At 39.5% G+C, this 20,713-nt stretch overlaps 1 protein-coding gene across 3 annotated transcripts; it reads left to right on the top strand.

The window, feature by feature from the left end:
* Nucleotides 1–304: 304 nt before the first annotated feature.
* PRDX4 (peroxiredoxin 4) lies at nucleotides 305–20,462 on the top strand. 3 transcript variants are annotated; one of them, XM_081126556.1, is made up of 8 exons: nucleotides 306–673; nucleotides 4,185–4,302; nucleotides 7,524–7,640; nucleotides 9,654–9,776; nucleotides 12,216–12,346; nucleotides 13,582–13,616; nucleotides 16,240–16,305; nucleotides 19,225–20,462. In XM_081126556.1, the coding sequence occupies exons 1-7, from the start codon at nucleotides 430–432 to the stop codon at nucleotides 16,288–16,290; spliced, it is 819 nt and encodes a 272-aa protein (XP_080982682.1). In that variant the 5' UTR covers nucleotides 306–429; the 3' UTR covers nucleotides 16,291–16,305; nucleotides 19,225–20,462. The 3 variants fall into 3 exon arrangements, with proteins under 3 accessions (XP_080982681.1, XP_080982682.1, XP_080982683.1); XM_081126557.1 differs by lacking the exon at nucleotides 19,225–20,462 and adding an exon at nucleotides 15,955–16,001 and having other exon boundaries at nucleotides 318–673; nucleotides 16,240–16,351; XM_081126555.1 differs by lacking the exon at nucleotides 19,225–20,462 and having other exon boundaries at nucleotides 305–673; nucleotides 16,240–16,351.
* Nucleotides 20,463–20,713: the final 251 nt, after the last annotated feature.

The following is a 20,713-nucleotide window of genomic DNA, read 5'->3' as shown; positions in this document are numbered from 1 at the left end:
AAAGGCAGATAGGTTAGTTTCACTTTGTTAGAGGGGGTGGTGGGCGGTGTTGAGGCTCTGTGGGCGAGATGGGCGTGGAAACGGCGCCGAGGACGCGAGCGAGTGAGGCCGGTTACTGGCCACGCCAGAAAAGCCGCTTTCGCAGAGTTGGGCTGAGCGCCCGGCCCGGCCCGCGCCCAAGGCGCAGGCGCAAAAGCGGGCAGGGGCGCGCAGGCCACGTGGCGGGGCTTGGCGGGCCGGCGCGGGGCGGGGGGGGGGGAGCCAGGAACTCGGAGAGCAGGGGGGCGGGGGCGAGGGCGGGGGGGGGGGCGAAGGGCGGAGCAGGTCTCGCGAGGCCGCGCCCTGGCTGTCCGGCGCGCGATCGCAGCTGCCTGGCGGCGGGAGAAGCAGCGCTAGCGCCTAGGGACGTGTGTCTGCACTCGCGCGGTCATGGAGGCGCCGGGGCCGCTGCCTGCCGCGAGGACTCCGGCCCCCAGCCGGAGCCCCAGGCCGCTGCTGCTGCCGCTCCTGCTGCTCCTGCTGCTAGCCCAGGCTCTGCGGGGCTGGGAGGCAGAGGAGAGGCCCCGCACCCGTGAAGAGGAATGCCACTTCTACGCGGGGGGACAAGTGTACCCGGGGGAGGCGTCCCGAGTTTCGGTCGCCGACCACTCCCTGCACCTCAGCAAAGCCAAGAGTAGGTGGTGCCCCGCCAAGGGGGCTTGACCCGCGGCCGAGGGAGGCGGGAAGCGGGGAGGGCTAGGAGACACGTGTGCCCCGCTTAGGGTACCGGGGAGCGTGACTTGGGCGGCGCCCCCTGCGCTGCCTCCGTCCCGAAGCAGATCTGCCTCTTTCCTGGGGGGTGGCGAGGGAGGAGGGTTCCAGCTGAGAGAAAGGGATGGTTTCCACTGATCAGATTTGGGAACTAGTGGTTACCCCAAAAGCCGCAGAAGAGAGAAAGAGGGTGGCCCAGGTCCCGGACTTGCAGGCATCAGAGGATGTTGTGCAAACTGAAACACTTCCTCAAACATCACAAAGTGGCTGCAGCATATCACGTCTGTTTCCAAGTGCTCTTCCAGGGATGGATCGGTTAAGTTGAATAATCATAGAAAGTTTGATTAAACAGAAAAGTGGCTAAACAAAGTGTGCAGGAGAGCAAACGTTTCACCTTTCTATTTTTCTTTTTATTTCCATCTTATAAAGACTTTTAAAAGCCCTTCCCACAAACCTATATAATTAATGGATATTCTTTGTTTCTCATAGAAAATAACTTATTACAAAGTGTACTTTGGAGGCTCTTTGGAGAGAGAGGAGGAAAAAAGAGGTTCAAAGTAATGTATTTTGGTTGATGATAAACCTCATGGCAAATTTGTGTCCTGCCAGTTTGGCTTTTGATTATTTGCACTTCTGTCCAGTGTACACAGCTAATGGCCACTTTCACAAAGGACACGTCAGACTGAGAGACTGAGAAAGTTGCGGCCTGCTGCATCTAGATGTTAAGATTAGCCGAAAAGAAGTAGCCGGGGATTAAAGGATAAATACTGTCCCGTGCTTGCTTTTAAGTAACCTGCTTTTCCTACAGATCACTGGCATCCTGAAGATGATGGTTCAGTTACACCGTGTTCTGTGCCTATATTCAGTGAAAAAAGTGTGCTTCACAATTATGAATCCCGGGTGTTGAGTGGAATGTTATGATTTAGGATGGAGTGGGAGTAATAAATAAGAAAAACTGTTTTGCCTTCTTAAACATTTGCAGTTCATTCCTACTGAACGTTCACTACTTTTGGATTTTTGTTTCTAAAAAGCCAGCCTTGCACTTTGTTTTATTTTATTGTTTTTAAACAGCATATGCTTATTTCACAGGAGGCCTTAGCTGAGCTCTCCACTCGGGATCTCACAAGGCTGCAGTCAAGGTGCTGGCTGAGCTGCATCCCTTTCTGGAGCTTGGCATTCTCTTCCAAATTCACATGGTGGCGGACAGAATTCAGTTCCTTGTGATTAAGGACAGGGTCCCTCTTTTTCCCCTGTCACCTGGTGCCATGCTTAATTCCTAAGAACCAGCCACTCACAGTTTCTTTCTTCAACAGCATGGCAGCTGATTTTGTTAAGGCCAGCAAGAGAATCTTTCTTAGCTTCGAGTCCCAGCACTTTTAAAATCACAGTATTTCAAAGTGTCATTAGTTTTACTTGCCTGGGAAGATATTTTGAAATGTGTCAACCAGTTAAGTGTTCACTTGCATTACATTGTATTTCCCATAAGAAACAAATTCCATCCAGGTGTGCTCATGAAAGCAAAATATAGCGGTAACAGATTTCCCTTTACCAGAAAACTTTTTCAAATTTTAGGTATTTGCTACATTTCTGTCACATATAGGCTTATCTAGAATTAAAGATACGAGAACTTCTATTCATAAAGTGGATTATTATAGAGCCATTAAGGCCATACTTTCAAATAATTTTTAGTAACATGAAAAATGTTCATGATTTACTGTTGCTTTTTTTTAAAGGAATGCAACATGATCCAAATTTGTGTTTAAAGAGAAGATGAGAAGGAAAGACATCAGAATGTTAACAGTAAATTAATGGGGTTTTGAGAAGAGGAGGTTTAAATATCCTTCTTTATACTGCTTTGCATTTGCCAGAATCTGTTATGATTTATATTCAAGATTTTAATAGATGCAGGGTTGCTTTGGGGATTCCATTTATAGATCTTAACAAAGTGACTGCATTCTTTTTTTGCTCTATAAACTGATGACAGTTTTTTCTTTGAACTAACACTATAATTTTTAAATCAAGAACCCAAATTTCTCAAACTCAGAATTTTGAGAACAAAATTTATTTCTCAGATTTGGTTTTCCCAATGTGCTAAAACCATTAAGGAGTGTCATTGTAACAGATCATTATAATTCCAACCACAGTCTATTTAATGTATCCTGTTAATCTCTCCCTTTGAGTAGCATTTTCAGTAATGTATATAAAGCATATATAGTTCAGTACCCTTCTACTATCTAATTCCCCCTCTTGGCCTTTACCTAATCAGATCGGGATATTTATATGAGGTAGGCTGCTGATTCAAGATAAGTAATCACACGTTATATATTAACTTCACAGAGAAATTCATCTTAAGTTTATGTCTCTTTTCAGAATGACCATAAATGCTGGGTGTTATAACCCTTATTTTCTAGGAACCATAGTCAAACTTGGAAGCAAGTATTGACTTCAATATATGTAATGGTTCTGAAAGTTTAAGTGCTATCTGAATGTAACAGAAGATCAAGGTATATTATTATCAAAGCATGTTGGCTAGAATTACAGCATGCCCTTACAAGAGAGCACCAACTATTGAATTTCCATCAGGTCACTTGAAACCTTTTCAAGGGGGTCTCCTTTCAAAGCCCTCTAGGAAAATAATCCCATGGTCTGGGATTGTACACTTCTGGCCTGATGTATTTGCAAATTTCCTACTCCTTGAGTGTGTCAGCAGGTCCTCCATGAGTATGTGAGAAACTGGACAGATGTTTAAATTAGTACACCTGAAAGGCTGCCATTAGGAAAAGGAACATCTAATTATTTGAAATGTCGGAAGTTCAGCTTGGAGGGGCTATAGTGAAGTACCCGGTAGGGTTTAGTGCAGGGATGGAATGTAAGGGGCGGGGGTGGTGGCTGTGAGCATGAATAGAATAAAAAGTATTGTCACTAACCTCCAACTGAATTACAGCATGCCCTGAAATTGAGCATTTCTTACCTTTATAAATATTAGCAACAAACCACATTAGCTTCAGCAGTACTTGCTTGTACCTGTTGCCAATAGAACCACAGATATTTTCAAGCCACATTGTGGTTGTTGGTTGTTGCAGGGACCCTGAAACATCATTTACACTCTTTAGTATTTTGGGTAGTTATTAGATCACTGCTAGATCCTGCATTTTTAAAGTATTAATAAAAAGGAACATGTATTACTACATCACCAATAAAGGTTTTTTTATATTTTGATAATTGCATTTCAATATAATTGTTTCCCTTTGTAATTATATATATTTTATTTTATACATTCAATAACACTACTCTGGGAAGTCTGTAAGCTCCACCAGACTGCTGTGGAGATCCAAAGTTTCAGAAGCCTTGATTTTTAGTGATTTCCTAAAGCTGTTCTGTCATCCCACCGACTTTCTCAGTGGTATAAAACATCCTATATCTTTCTTTCTTAGTTTCCAAGCCAGCACCTTATTGGGAAGGAACTGCTGTGATAAATGGAGAATTTAAGGAGCTCAAGTTAACTGATTATCGTGGAAAATACCTGGTCTTTTTCTTCTACCCACTTGATTTGTAAGTAATACATGTACACAGCAGCTAGTAAAACCTCAGTTATTATCAGTCATTAATTGAAAACATCAAACAGTTAGAAATATTTTATTTAGCTCTTGGTCCTCAAAAGGCAGACTAAGGTGAAGAATATTTCCAAGAAGGTGACATCTACCACGTATTTCAGAATCATAACCCTTTGACTGCAGTACTTTACACTTATATCTCCATGATTGTGTTATAACATAATCATTAGACAAAAATACAGTTATATTCATTAAGCTACACCTACTCAAGCAAGAAAATGGACTGGCAATATTTTAGAAAGCACTTAAGAGCAAGACTTACATCACAAATCTAATGTATCCTTCCCTGTTAAATAGAAAATTAACAAGCCCCTTTTCTCTGGTGATGCCTTTTATGGTTTTACTGTTTTTACTCTTTGCTGCATCTGTTGCTTTCCTGTGATTTGAACATTTGCCTGAAAATATTGCATATGCTTAACGAATAGTACCTACTAATATAAATTATGGTTATTGTGGGAGCTTTTTCTCTTTAACTCTGACAGTGAGCACTTTTGTAGATACAAAGTTGACTCAAAGTAAAGGCTCTTGCAGCTTTAGTCACACCGAGGATTTAATTTTATTTTGAGTGTTTTTCAAATTCCATAAAAGCAAAAAGATACCAAAATGAGAGTTATCCCAACTTTTATCTTCTATTTGAATTTTTTGGAGGGTCACAAAGTAAGTAGAAGATTCTTCTATCTTTGTCACTGTATATTATAAGTCCCTTTTCTGTTAAGACTAATCTAGAACTAGGTAAATAAAATTTAAACTTGCAGGGAGGTTACACTTAAACTCATCTCCATAGGTTGTCTCTAGGCCAGAGATTTGCAAACATTTTCTGTACAGGGCCAGATAGTACATATTTTAGTCATAGTCTTGTGGTGATCTTTATTCTAACTACTCAAATTTACCATCATAGCACAAAAACTACCATAATAAACGAATGAGTGTGTGTTCAATTGAAAGTGTATTTACAAAAAATAAGATAGGCTAGATTTGGCCTGTGGCTGAAAGTTTGCTAACCCCTAGTCTATCTAAATAGGAAGAATTCTCGTAAAAATTAATACATCGAGACTAAAGTCATGAATCTACACAATACATAATCTTTTAAATTATCTTGACTAGCTAAAATGTATAATATACTCTAATTTCCAATAGAAACCAGAAGTTGAAATTTTAACATATAAAAATTATGGGCCTTCTAAATTCATGTTGTTATAAAACCAAAAAGTTAAAACATGTAAAATATATGACACTAAACCTGAATTTTTAAATTAGTCTGACATAGCAGGTAAAAACGCGTTCTTTCCAGTGTTATTTAAAACTCCATGATGAATAAGACATAGCTAACTGTGCATGATGCTAGCAGTGGTGTTCTGCAGCAAGGCGCTAAGATCGCTCCTTCCTGTTGTTTCCCTGGAATGCCAGACTGGGCCTGGTTAGAGAAGGAAGAATCCTCAGGCATTGCCACAGTCTACAAGGATGAAAGTCACACACATAACCCACCAGTTTTCCCCCGACCTTTTTCTCTGTCTTCACTAAGAAGTCGGGCAAAATGTGTCTCTAGATACCATTTGGGATAATAGGAAGAAAGGCAGGGGGTGACCATTCCTACCTTTTGGAAAATATTAAAAATATATATTATAGGCCAGGTTCCAGGGATGTAATCTAGTTTAGAACTTTGTGATTGCATATGACAGCCCTCCACTTGAACAACTGAAACATTTGAAAAGTCTATGTTGGGGTGTGGTAGGAACTTGTCCCCTAAATCTACATTTTTCAAACTTTCTTGGCCATGACACACAATGGGAAATAAATTTTTCATTGCTGCCCCATACATGTACACATACGTACAGGGCAACATTCAGTCTTCACGCACCAGTGCAGCCACGCTGTCCTGAAACACTGAAAAGCTTCCATACCAGGCGGTCAGTAGCCACTTTCTCAACCCCTCCCCAAGTTGCCCTCCCACCTGGTCCTGTTCCAAAACCTCCAGCACTGAAGCCAACTTTGAGTTAAGGTTGTTAAATATTTTTACTATCTCTCCTGAACACACACACATATATGCACTGCTATGTACATGTCTCATAACTTACCCTTACTGTGAATGATGTATCTTCATATTTTCTATTTCACTATTTTAAAATGCTGTTTGGAACTCAGTAAATTGGCTTAAGTACAGTGGAACCTCAGTTCTCGAACTTAATTCGTTCCATAAGCCTGTTCAAGAAGCGATTTGTTTGAAAACTGAATCATTTTTTCCCATTAGAAATAATGTAAATTGAATTAATCCCTTCCAGACCCCCAAATGATTCCGTTTTACCCTTTCTTATATACAGTACCTATCTAATGTACTGTTTAATATATAAACAAACACTTATTTTCTGAAATTTACCGAACCACCCCCTACTAACCTTAAACGAGTCACTTCCAGGAGTGTGTTTCAGGAGGTCAGCATGTGGCATCTTCACTTTTCCACATATTATTGCCTCCAGAATGCTGTCACCGGCTAACTGCTTTTCATTTACGCAAAGCAACAGTTTTTCCACCTCTTCAATTGCCTCTGATCACTGTTTCCTTCACAGCATTAGCAACATTAGCACTCTTGGTGGCCTCTTTATGTTTTAAAATTGTGCTAATCATCCATTTCGCCAGCAACAATAGCATCCTCTCCTTTGTTGCCCGAGAGATGCTTTTTGTCACGCCGAGGTATCAGCATGAAAGGGCCGGCAAGTCGAAAACCAAAGTCTGGTTCGACAACGGGGACATTTTTTCCCTAAACAACTTGGTCGAGAACCAAATTGTTCAAGATGGGAGACATTCAAGAACCGAGGTTTGACTGTAATTCCTACCCCGGTATGAAAAATACTACCCTAAGGTAATATTCTCTAATCAAGAAGCGGAGGGGGCGGGAGGGCATGTCCTCCCTCCAAATAGAGATCGATGCATCGGGCTCTAAGGCTGGTATAAGAATGTAAAAAACAGTGATGTGTCAGATTTGTACAGATCTTTTGAAAGCTGTAAAGCATTTTAGACTACTCAATCTTGAGAAGGTTCATATAGGAAATTGTTCTTAATGTGTATTTTTATATACTAAATGTGTTTGTAAAGACTATGTCGTTTGAAACTCCACATATATGAGTATTTTGAGAATACTGAGTATATTTTTTTTACTTTCAGCACTTTTGTGTGTCCAACTGAAATTATCGCCTTTGGTGATAGAATTGAAGAATTTCGATCTATAAACACTGAAGTGGTGGCATGCTCCGTCGATTCGCAGTTTACCCATTTGGCCTGGTTGGTATCTTACACTTACATTTGTAGGGAAAAAATGGATTTACTTTGAAATTATGGGCAGACAACTCTTAACATGATAGGAATATAGTTATTTATCAGACAATTCAGAAGTAGATTTGTCTGAGAACTGCTAGTTCAATGAAGTTACATAAAAATGCTTAAGGATTTTATAGGACATTTCAAAATTATGGGGGAAAGTTCAGTGAAAAAGATGTAATACCCATAGCAAAAACTACTGAATTATATGATTATTTTATTAAGACAAATTTTGGGTAACCTTAATCTAGAGAAAAAAAATCTTTAAAATACCATTTCTCTGTTGCCTAGTATTAGGCCAAACTCAAAATAGCTTTTATAATTACTTTTCAAGAAGCAATGATGTTTAAATTAATTTTAGAAATAATTTTAATTAATTGTTTCACCTAATTAATAGCAAAGAATTGCAAGTTAAAATGACAAGAGATCCCATTTTTTCCCTGTCTGATTGGCCAACATATTCAAATATTGAAAAATGTAACGCAGTGATGACAAAGGTGGGAAGAAATGGCACTCTCATACACACAGACGGCTCAGCATTCCTGGAGAGGAGTTAGGCAACATGTTTCAGAATCTGAAATGTGTGTGTTGCTGTGAGTTTTTAATTATGTCCACAATTTTGTGCACAAAATTTTATGCACAATAAAGACTTCAGAATTATATTGGTTTTAAAACTTAGTATTAAATTCATTAAAGTAACAAATTCAAAACAAGTTTTTCTCCATTTACAATTATATGTATACATATAAATATATGTGCATGTATATGTATATAAAACTAAAATTTTAATTGGTTCAGGAGCTACAATTTAAATTTAACTTACATTCCCATAAGTAATTCTCTTAAGTATTTTAAAAAGCAGTTATATGTTTTATTTGATTTCCTGTAAGTATCTCAATTTTCAGACATACCCTCCCAAGAACTTAAGTAATTCTTGCAAATCTAATAAATAGATTTGGTATGTCTTAAGTCCTTTTAAAATGTTTCCCTACTATTTATAAACTGAATAAAATTTCAGCTTACACATTTTAAATTGGAATCACAAAGTAAATGTTATTCTAATGTGTCAAATTATCTTAAACACTATAAATATATCAATATATAAATATGTACAGATTATTTCGCAATGTAAAAATTTTAAAACTATGGGTTGAATTTGCTTTATCACTTCTATAGTAATTCTAAATCTCCATAGGATTAAAACAAATCATATAAGAGAAAACATTTATGTTATCCAAAAATTCCATTTTGGGGATATATTCTCAGCTGGATAGATTTCATATCAATCAGAGATTTCTACTTGGATGTCAGAACTGGGTTCGCAGACATCTGGAGCAGAATTTTCCTGTCTTATAGCTGCTGTGTCGGTGCCCTCCAATTGGGGCACCAGCCCACATCCCCTGGTTTCAACTTAAAACATACTTAAGTCTGAAGACTAATGTGTCTGAGATTATAGCTGACTTCCTTCACTGCTGCAAGTGGACTTTGCATTTCTTGGTCTCTCAGAATATTAAAATACCCAGTTGTATTCCGCCTACCTCTCAAGGAATTGTCTTGTGATCACAATTCTAAGGTTATGCTTATGACAGTGCATATCCTTTACGCATCAGTTCCACTTCTAGAAATTAATCAAACAAGTGTACAATGTTAAGAATACAAGGATGTTCCCAGCAGTGTTTATAAAAGCAAAAAAAAAGGAAACAATTTAAATGTATGTCAGTAGAGATTAGTAAAATATTGTATGTCTATACATTGAAAATGTGATGTGTATCTCCATATTTAGCATTTAAAGGATATGAATATATTGTTAAGTGGGACAAAAGGCAAGAAAATAGAATGTATATTAGCCTGGTTTTTTTTTAGAGAAAGAATGAGTGTGTTGCATTCGTTCATGTGTGTGCACATGCAGAGAAAGAGGGCTGTTTTGATATATGCCATTTACTTAACTCTGAGAGGTAAATGTTCTGTTTGTTACAGGATTAACACCCCACGAAGACAAGGAGGACTTGGGCCAATAAAGATTCCACTTCTTTCAGATCTGACCCATCAGATCTCCAAGGACTATGGCGTATATCTGGAAGACTCAGGCCACACTCTTAGGTACCTTTTCAGTGGTTTTACATTATGACCAATGCAAATACATTTGTAACCCTCCTGGAAATGGAGTTAGAAGATACAAGTTTTGATCAAGAAATATTATTTGCTCTATTTGCAAAAATGTTGTAGATACTTTTTTAAATAATTAGTGAGTGCCCTACTTAAACTATGTGAGTGTCACGGACTGTTAGAGCTGGAAGATTATGTAGAGGTCTTTTACCAACCCTGTCATTTTACAGATAAACAGATTTATAGAGTTCCATGAACTCTCTTTCTGTGCATGCGCGCGCACATGAACTTAGCCAAAGATACATAATTAATTAATTGGCAGTCCCCAAACTCCTTGTCCATTTCTTTCTGCTCTTCTCCAAACTGACTCCAATAATGGTTTTCCTAAATACAAGTATCATAGTATTAGCAAACCTGTGCCTTTGGAGTAGGAAAAATTAAGGAAATATTTTACCCAACAGCTCTCACTGGGTTACTTGAGCTAATAAATGCTAACAGAATTTTTTGGAAAAAGAGGGCAATTTTAGCTTAAAACAACTGTAATTTTGTTATAGTTGTATTATTTCCTTTTCAATGCTAATAGTTTCTTTTTAAATGTGTCATGTGAAAGTGTATTTTATAATCATGTTTTTAATAACAGCCTTATTGAGATATATCATGTACCCCAATATAAAGCATACAATTCAGTAGTTTTTTAGTATATTGAGAGAGTTTTGCAACAATCACCACAATCAATTTTAGAACATTTTTCTTACTCCAAAAACAAACCTCATACCCATTAGCAGTTACTCCCCCATTTCCCCAGTTTTCTGGTTCCCAAGCCTGCCTGCCGTCTTGATTTAATCCCTTGTTGCAGTGACGCACATCTTTATAGCTTCCTAGTAAAATGTCATTGAAAGGTAAAATGGTTTGAAACCTTACATTTCAGAAAATATTTTTATTCTACTCTCATGTTGATTAATAATTTGGCTGGGTACAGAGTTGTAGATAGAAAGGCATTTTCCTGCAAACATTCAAAAGCATTGCCCTGCTATTTTTAGTTTTTGGGGTGGTTAGCGAGATGTCTGTTGCGATTTTAATTTCTGATTATCTATAAGAATGACCTGTCTCTTCTCTGTGGAAGAGACATACATGTATGTTACACCAAGTATGCCAAATGTATTAGTCTCAAAGTCTACCAAAGAAGCAATTAAAACAAAAAACAAGCTAGAATTTGCTACCAAAGAAAAGGCAGATTTGTTTTTGTGTGGTGTGTGTTGGTATAATGTATATTACAAAGCAAAACAAAATTTTAGATCAGGCTCACTTATTTCAGAACAGACTTGATCATCATTGACAACAGTTTTCAACTGTAAAAGTAGCTACATCAAATGAACACCCATGTGAATAAAAATTAAGCAAGTTGACCTGATCCAAGGAGAGTGAGCCCTAGTTACTTCAGACATCAAGTTGCTTGTTCAAAAAATGTATTATAGGAGAAGCAGGAATACTTTAGTAATGTTTAGTATGATTATGAAACAAGATTTCATAAAATAGATATAGTCCATATATTTCTAACATTATTTGTAACACTTGTACATAAGCAGTTAGCCCCGGTACCTGTGATCTTTTTCTAATCCAAAAAAGTACTGGGTTGAAATCCATATTGACTTAAATAGACAATGAAGTCCTTTGAAAACTTTTGTCTCTAGCCTACTTGAACTCCTGCAGTGCCACCCCCATCTCAGTACCAGGTCTTTTTGGCCAAACTGCTTCATTATCCTGAGGCCATAGAAGTGAATGACACATACAGAGATTTAGAGGGAAAGGTGACTTTGCTTATATTGGTGACCTTGTCTTTTTGCAACATTGAAAAAGGAAATAAAAAAATCCTAAACAGCCAGTGATGAGAAAGATGGGCCACTCCTTCAGTCAAAGGAGAACTCTGCTCTGTAGTTCCATCATTTCATCTTCAGTGCAGTAAAATCCCAAACCTAGTATGCGTGAAGGTTCAACTGTAAATACTACAGGACATTTCACAGACAAAAACAAAATTTTAAAGCTCCTGGGGGTGGGAGGAGGTAGAAGAGGGTAAAGGAGGAAAATGGTGATGGAAGGAGACTTGACTTGGGGTGGTGAACACACAATACAATGTACGGATGATGGGTTATAGAATTGTACACCTGAAACCTATATAATTTTATTAACCTATGTCATCCCAATAAATTCAGTAATTTTTTAAATTTAAAGCTCCCACTTAACAGTTGTAATCCCAAATTATATAGTAGATAAGTGTGGGTATGGGGGGGGGGGGTGCGTGTACCAGTCAGGTAGGTAGTGTGTTGTTGGTTCTGTATAACAGTCCTTTGTGGATGGTACAGGGATTCACATTAACAAATATTTGTCTTAACTAAGAGGAAATAGCCTCACCCCTACCACTCTTGTGTTTTATAGAGGCCTCTTCATTATTGATGACAAAGGGATCCTAAGACAGATTACCCTGAATGACCTTCCTGTGGGTAGATCGGTGGATGAGACGCTGCGTTTGGTTCAAGCATTCCAGTACACCGATAAACATGGAGAAGGTACTCTCTCTTTCCAAACGTCATAGCCCTTTGAGTTTTTTTAGTTTGAGAAGAGGCAGCAGCATAATTAGTTTGGTTTCTGATCCTGTAAGTAATTTGGATAGTTCCAAAGTCATCTGATTGTTTTCAAATTATTAGCTGATCTTTTAACAAACTATTACTAATATATTCTACTTACTGAATTAAAAGATGCAAAAAATATTCATTATTTGCACAGTCCTTTTAGGTAAGCTCAAAGAGAAAAGTTTCTGTTGCTACAGTTTTTCAAATTATGTTTTTATAAACTTAAAATGTGCCAGTCTGGCAATATTTAATAATGTGGGTTTTAGTTGCATGTTTACATTGATTTAGATTTTTTTCCTCAAGGTAATTCAGTAATCATCAAGGTTATTCAGTATCATACTAATAATCTATTAGTTCATCCTTTCACTCCAAATTTTCCTGGTAGCTAAATGGGAAAGGTCAGATTTTCATAAAATAAAACGTGTTTTATATTCCTTTCAAATGTGTAACTTGGTACCTGGGTCAAGGTGCATTCTAAGTCAAAGGGAAATCAAATCCTACTTTCTGAATAGTTTTTTATATAAGTATTTTAAATATGTATATTTTTTATTTCACAGAGAGGAAGGGAGAGGGAGAAATAGAAACATCAATGATGAGAGAGTCATTGATCAGCTGCCTCCTGCACGCCCCCGACTGGGGATGGAGCCCGCAACCCGGGCCTGTGCCCTGACCGGGAATCGAATTGCGATCTCCTGGATCCTAGGTTGACGCTCAACCACCGAGCCACGCCGGCCGGGCTGAATAATTTTAAAGTCTCATTTGACAAACAGCAAACCATGGCATCAGTACTAAATACTACCGGAAGCAGCAAATAAGCTTATTGTAAGCTTATGTAAATTCGGAGAAATTGTTGCCATGCCCAGCCCTTTCGGTTCACCAGATTCCCAAAGTTTCCAGCTTTCTTAGAGGAACACTCAATTTGTTTCTTGTACTGTAAATGTAATTAAACATAATTGACAAAAATGAAAATAGATTAACTGCCTACTGCTAAGTTCCATGACTAAATTTCCTTGGTGCAAGCTAACAGAAGTCAAGTGTCCAGTGGCCTAGAAATGTTCTCATTAATATAGGCTCCATTTTCAATTTCATTTGGGCAAAGAAAAGCCAAGAGTTGCTGAAGAGAACTGAACTCTGTTTTTAAACTGTCTTTTGCCAATTTTTGTTCCTTTCAGTCTGCCCTGCTGGCTGGAAACCTGGTAGTGAAACAGTAAGTCAAACTGATTTTTCTGTTAAGGGGATATCTGGGGCCAAACAAAAATGCCAACTTTAAGATCATCTGTAATAGCACTTTCTCGATTTTGTAAATGAAGCAAACATTGCTGGGCAGAAATCAGAAGGTACAGGCATTCTTTGAACTGTAGGGAGAGTAGGTAAAACTGGGGAAAGCAGAAGATGGGACTTCATGCTGTGAATTTTAAAGCCAAATATCCAGCAGAATAGACCATTAAAAACAACAACAAAAGGGAGTAGTGGAGACTTGGTAGAATAAAGTCAGAGGGCTAAGATCATATATGGAATTTCTCCCTATATTGTGGCAAAGAAAACAGTCACAAGCATAACTTTTCTACATACAGTAAAAAACTTTTGAGAAAAACCTGGCTTCGCTGACATCGAAGCTAATGATTCCTTATCCTTTGAGAGAAGATTGGAACAAGTGTATTCTTTCATAGGGAGACTGTATAATTTGTAGACAGTCCTGAAGTAGTCTCTGGCCAAAATACAATTTGGAAACTTGCTTGAAACTTTTCTAATAAACATGTTCTAAAAATCAAGTTTTACACAGACTGTAGTTAGGAAAATTACTAGAGCGTTAGAGGAAGAAATCATTATCTTAGGATAGAAGAAAAATATAGACTCTTAAGACTTTCTTCCTTAGCAAACCAAAAAAAGACCAAAACAAACAAAAAAACCCAGTTATCATTAGCCATAGACGATGAGAGGTAGAAATTCACTCTGAAACCTCACTCAGATTAGGTAAAGTAACATTTCAGTGATTTTAAACCAGTTTTGATGAGTATGCAAAAGAGCTTAGCCCTTGTGGGTCAAGGTTAATGTTACGATACAATATTCATCTCTACATAGATCTAATGGATAGCAAGTGGATCTGAAGTTAAGCGTTAAAGGGACTTTGAGCACTAAGCACTCTGAGTTATAAATCAGTCATTAGGTTAATTTACAGTGATTGGCTGTGAGGCTTGCAGATAGAAATATGAGTCAGAAGCTGCAGGCATCACCCGAGAAGCCTTAAAAAGCATTTCTGGATAAGGTCTTCCAGCTCTTCCCCCTGGAGCTGCAGCAGAACCAAAGGTGACTGATGCGTAACATCCCCTTCAGTCACAGGCATGAGCGGAAGGAACAGATGCAAAAGGCGAGGAAGCCTGAACTAGTCCAAGAGCTACAACTGGAGGGGAGAAGGAAAGAAAGTAGCAGGAGGGGGGCTGTAGGATCAGAAAGGGTCAGCGGTAGTGTTTCTTTAAGATAGATGACTCTCATCTCCAGATCCCTCAGTTTCCCCTGTATGTTGTACAGGCCTGATTTGTCAGCTCTCCTCTCCAGTGCATGTCATTCTCCAGGCCAGAACCTTTTAGTGGCTCCCAGCACTCACAGGACAAAGTCCAGATACTCGGGCACAACCTTCAAGTCTTTGCATTCTTTGTTTCCACTGGTCTCTCCCAGGTCACCTTCCCTGTGCTCCCACCAAGCCACGACTCATCTTTCCCCCAAGCAAGCCCTGCTTTTCACACCTTCGTGCCTTCTCAGGTCTGTCTTTCTAGAGCCTGGAATACCTGTCCCCTTCTCTAAATTCTCCTCTTTCAAGACCAACTTAAATGCCACCTCCGCTCTGAGACTGTCCCTAATGCCATCTCAGCCTCCATTGTGTCATACACAATCGTATTGTGCATTGCATCAAAACAGCCATGTACATGGACATCTTTCCCATGTGCTCGTATGAGCCTCAAAGGCGAGGCCCGTGGTAATTATCCTACATCCTGCACAGCCCAGCACACTATTGGCACAAAGTACCTAAAAATTGAATTTAAATGCAGACAGATTGTAAACTGGCAGAGCATACTCGTTGAAGTGTGATGCCTGGAAAATTAGGTAATGTTTACTTTATACTAAAAAAAATTATGAAGAAAACACATATAGAACTATCATAAGCTGATTACAAGAGTTTTTTTATATGTAGGGATAGATGTACTTTACCTATAACTATCAAGTAACATAGTTAATGTGAGTTTGATTATTATGGAAATTTCAAAAAAAGTCTAGTAGGTTTCTAAGGCTGTGATCTAGTTGGGAGCATTTTTGTTTGTTTGTTTGGAGTGTTTGTTCATTCACTAAATAGTTATTGAAGGTAATACTCCATGTTGTATTCGAGTATTTTTTACCTTTGCAGTTTGAGATTAAAAGGGTGCATTCAGGACCACCAAAAAATCCATTCGAACACATTGCCCCTTCTTCAGGTTGTTGGGGCATCCCAGCGTTTTAGAAAAACATTAACATCTGTAGCCATGCTCTCTTAATGTGTTTGGTTTAATTAGATCAAACCTGAAGATGCCATGAAAGCCTGGTGGCCGAGAGAAGAGCTGTAAGTAAATTCCGGGGTGCTTGAGTACAGATGTTAATTCATTAACAAGTGATTTTCCTTTTGGGACAGCTGAGATTAGTAGGTAGGACAAATCCAGTGTTTCCCACATACATGTGATATAATTTGGTGCACAAACATAGTCCTGTCTTCTTTAGTCAAGAGATGGGCAACTACTATCAGACTACTAATGATGTACTTTGGCTTTTAAAAGGAATAATCCGCTTTTTTCTTTTAATAGATAATCCCAGATCCAGCTGGAAAACTGAAGTATTTCGACAAACTGAACTGAAAATACTTCCTCAGGGTATGATGCTTGAATGCTCTCAATAAAGGGCATCGTATTGTTACCACATCATGTCACCGCAGTTGTTTCTTGGAGAATATAAAACATCCACGTCAGGGTCCAAAGATACTCAGTGTTGAAGTTAGACACTGATGCCCAAAGTAGGCAGTTTCTCTCCGGACTCGGCCATGTCCAATTGACTGAAGCGGGGAACAATGACTAACATTTCCCCAGCGCTGCTGTGTGCCGGGCGTTCTGTTAGGCAGGTTCGGTGCATTGTTTCACTTAATCCTCACGGCAGCTCTCCGGGCTCTTGACTTTACAGATGGGGAAAGGGAAGCTCAGGTAAACTACTTCCCCAGAGTCACGCAGCTGGCTAGAAAGGTAGCATCAGCCTTTGAACCCCAGGCAGGCTCCTAGTTTCTGGGCTCCTAACACTCTGTAGCTCACCTCTCTGTACCACTGAGGGGGGCAGGAAAGAACAGGTTGTGAGCACATCGTCTTCCACGGTACCTGGAAGGGACAGCTGAGCCCAGAGCTCCCTGCTCTGTACAACACAAAGCCATTTGGACACACACCCCCTTTTTCTAAATTCATGTTTTCAACTCATACCAAATGTATAAGTAATGACTTACATATTTAAATATAATTTAACAAAAGTTGAATCACTAAACATATGTAGCTAGCTCTTCACAAATGACCACATATAAAGCTGAACTCCAATCCTATTTCATCACCCCTTTGCCACCCCAATATGGCAGTGACTTTTGCAATTATCTTTAGGTGTGCCATGTAAGTATGTTCTAAATGCTAGCTTACGGTCGAGATTTTAGAAGCCAACCTATTAGTAAAGTTGAAAACTGTTAGTGCTTTGGTGTTCCAATAGGGTTGTAATGATCTTGTCAATACTTCCAATACAGCTGGAATCCTACTCTCAGATTTCCTCATTCCAGTCTGAAGAGTACATATTTTTTACTCATGGAATAAGCCTGTATCTTCTTGATTAATGGTTTCCATTCTTTGGAGCTTTTTTCACATGCGCATTTTAGGTGTGTTTACAAGGACAGCTACTTTTATATCTATTGCAAAAAGCCAGTCATTACTGTTTCATTGACCATGCAGCAGCTATTGGTCAGCTACTCTAAACACTTCATATATATCAGTAACCAAAGACAACTTTCTGCCCTTAAGGAGCTTAGTATTTGATTACTGAAGCAGGTGTTGATAGTGTAGTAATTTCTGGGGACCTGCAAATAAGTGAAAGTACATCCTGACTCTCCGCTTTCATATTAATTGGGTAATGTAAATAGCCATGAATAAAACAGCACTAAATGCACTCCTTCTCAGTGCCTTTTATCAACTCTCCCTTCACACAGCTGATTTCTGAATGCCCACAGGTCCAAAATTATATCCTGAAGGTGATCTCATGTGGCCATTTACAGAACACTGGAAAAAGAGTGTCCAGAAAGGATAGTCCCCCTACTGAAGAGGATGGGCTCTGGGCCTGACAGGGTCACAGCTACAGGAGACCTGTTCCCAGAACATACTGACCTACCTACTGTAATCTAGAGCAGTGCTTCTCACCAGGGACAGTTTGCCCCCAGGGGACATGTTAAATGTCTCGAGATGCTTCTGGTTGTCACATCTGTGAGGGGCTACTGGAATCTAGTGGGTGCAGACCAGGAGTGCTGCTGAACATCGTACAGTGCACAGGACAGCCCCACAACAAAGACTTATCTGGCCAAGATGTCAATAGTGGTTAGGCTGGGAAACCCCTCTAGAGACAGCTGCCAACAGATTAAAGAAAGGAGACCAGTGCAGCTTAGTAGCTGCCCCTGCAGGAGAACAGACCATGCCATGACCTCTGGACCTTATCCAAAGTAACAGGTCAACAGGTGACTTGCAGTTTCTATGAAATCACTAGAGAATGTCTTTTCAGTGTACAAATATATATTTATATACATATATGTCATCTATAATACCATGCTTCGCCCTCCAAGCTCTGATCTCTGTTGAATATTTCCCAGTTAAGCCTCGCCAGTGTGCTGAGCTTTACAGTGACTGCAGTGGACTGCTCTTCCAGGGATTTCTTAGTCCCAAGAGTTTCATGTAAGAAATCAGTCCCACCCTAGCCAGTTTGGCTCAGTGGTTAGAGTGTCAGTCCGTGGAGCGAAGGGTCCCTGGTTCGATTCTGGCCAAGGGCACGTAACTCAGTTGCAGGCTCAGTCCCCAGCCCCGGTCAGCGCACAAACGGGAGGCAACCAATCGATGTGTCTCTCTCACATCAGTGTTTCTCTCTCCCTCTCTCTCTCTCCCCCTTCCACACTCTCTGAAAAGCAGTGGAAAGAAATAGCTCGGGTGAGGATTAAAAAATAGAGAGAAATCAGTCCCAACTCCCGTCATTTCTTCTGTCCATGGGCATATCTAATCCTACATCCTAAACTTTCCACCTGTCAGTAGACTTCCAGGTTGTATATTTTGTTCTCATATTAACCACTATTTTACTAATTAATGATACTCTACTCTAGGCCCCCGTCTGATATCGCAGAGTGCATCGTTGCATCTCATTACCCATGAACCTTCTGATGCTATGTCAATGAAATATCTTTGAATAGACTTATTAATATATGACGGGATAAAATGTGTACCTCAGGTAAACTGCCCCATGAAGGTCTCCATGTCAGGGGAGATATATATGCTTGTGTGCATGTACATTCATAGACATACACATAGACACACACACTTCTACAAACTCAATAAAATTTTTACCTAGCTTTTAAAGGGAAGGAAAATGTTTAGTGTAGTGTTCAGTATTAGATACCAAAGCAACTTTTACCAATTCCATTATTAACATAATATCACAATTTTGGCATAATGTGGTACACTTATGTAAAATCCTGAAAATATAGTGCTTTTTTGTTTTTGTTTTTGTTTTTTTAGGGCTTTGGGCCTGTCCTGTTGCTCCTTTGGAGGCGGACGGAGAACTGACCCCTAAAAATATAGTTTTAAAGATCCACCTTCCTGAGGCTCAACCTTACAATTTTTTTCAATTAAAAAATTCAAAAGCCAAGTGAAACACCCAAATTCACCTACATCATGCATCTGTTCATAAAGAAAATATTTATTACCTACATGTGTGCAAGGTACTTTGCTAGGCAATGTGGATAAAAAGACATGACACAATCTCTTCCATCAAGAAGCCCACAGTCTCCCAAATGAAAGCATGAAGAAAGCAATACGGTGTAATAAATGCTAGAAACACTGTCACTGTGGTGGCTCCAAAGCGAGCATGAGCAACAAGGAAAAACTGGGCTGAGGGAAGGGGTCACAGAGAAGGGGAGTATAAACCCATTTCCTGTTCCTCCACTGGAGGCCGCATGGCCTGTGAGTGCGCCGTCCTCACGCAAAAAGACTGTACCTGAGGCCCAACTTCAAGAGACGGAGCACTGACTGGTTGTCTTCTCATGATAATCTGCTGGGAGATGGCACATGCTCTAGAGCTGACTGCTAGGGTCAGGGGTCCAGGGTGTGGCCAAGGTGCGAGGGAAGGTAAGAACTGAGCTGGCAGGTGTGGTTTCCTTAACTTCAAATTCTGGTCATTTGTGTGGGTCACCAACAGGATCTGCAAGTTTTCTATTAAAGGGAGTGCGCTGCATTGTACCCCAAAGGCCACGAGATGGCGCCCGGCGCACTAGAATCCCTCAGCCACCTGCCAAGCACTGAGCCCCCTCTCAGGCTAAACCAAAAGAGCAACTACCTCGAGAACATTTTTGTGTGTTTTTTAACCAATCTTAATTTAGAAAAACATTACTAAAAATTTCAGACCAATTCAAAACTAAGTACAACTCAAGCAGGCATCTTAATTTGTACTGGGTGTACCCCCACCAATGACCCTGACCCAGTTAGAAGTGCATTGTACATCGTGACCTAGTTAGTACACAGGTAAATGTGTGTGTGCACATGCACGTGCCTAACAAGCTTCACACAAAACCATCACCATGCATGACCCATTCGGAACTATTAGTTTTGTAGTGCTGGTCACAACCCACTAAATTTCATAACCCACTAATGGATCATGACCCCTAGTTTGAAATATACACTTTCCTTACAAATACATAAGATATAAACTTGTATGTAAATATATATAAAATCAGGATACAATAAACGCCTACTACATCAATACCCTGTCATCTGTAATTTTCATTTTACTTCCATTATGGTTCCGTTGTCTTAGCCATATTATTCCCTCTACTAAAGTACAATTTCTGTGACACAAAAATCAAGGTATCCCTACCCTTTCTTTGGTTGCTACAATCCTTTCTCTGGGTATTAATTTCTCAGCGCCTCTGGATTACTAAACAGTTTTCAGAATGGCCTGTTTTCTTGAGGTTCCTTTTATATTTAGCATGCAAATCTTTTTTAAAAATAT

The sequence above is a fragment of the Miniopterus schreibersii genome, assembly GCF_964146895.1.
Source record: "Miniopterus schreibersii genome assembly, chromosome: X".
NCBI lineage: Eukaryota > Metazoa > Chordata > Mammalia > Chiroptera > Miniopteridae > Miniopterus > Miniopterus schreibersii.
Note: the sequence above shows the minus strand (reverse complement) of the source record. Positions and strands in the feature narration are given on the sequence as shown.

Bases quoted from the DNA above. Each gene is read 5' to 3' on its own strand.
- PRDX4 (XM_081126556.1), top strand. From the start codon at position 430: ATGGAGGCGCCGGGGCCGCTGCCTGCCGCGAGGACTCCGGCCCCCAGC. The intron at 674-4,184 runs GTAGGTGGTGCC...TTTCTTTCTTAG, and splicing joins GCACCTCAGCAAAGCCAAGA to TTTCCAAGCCAGCACCTTAT. The intron at 4,303-7,523 runs GTAAGTAATACA...TTTTACTTTCAG, and splicing joins TTCTTCTACCCACTTGATTT to CACTTTTGTGTGTCCAACTG.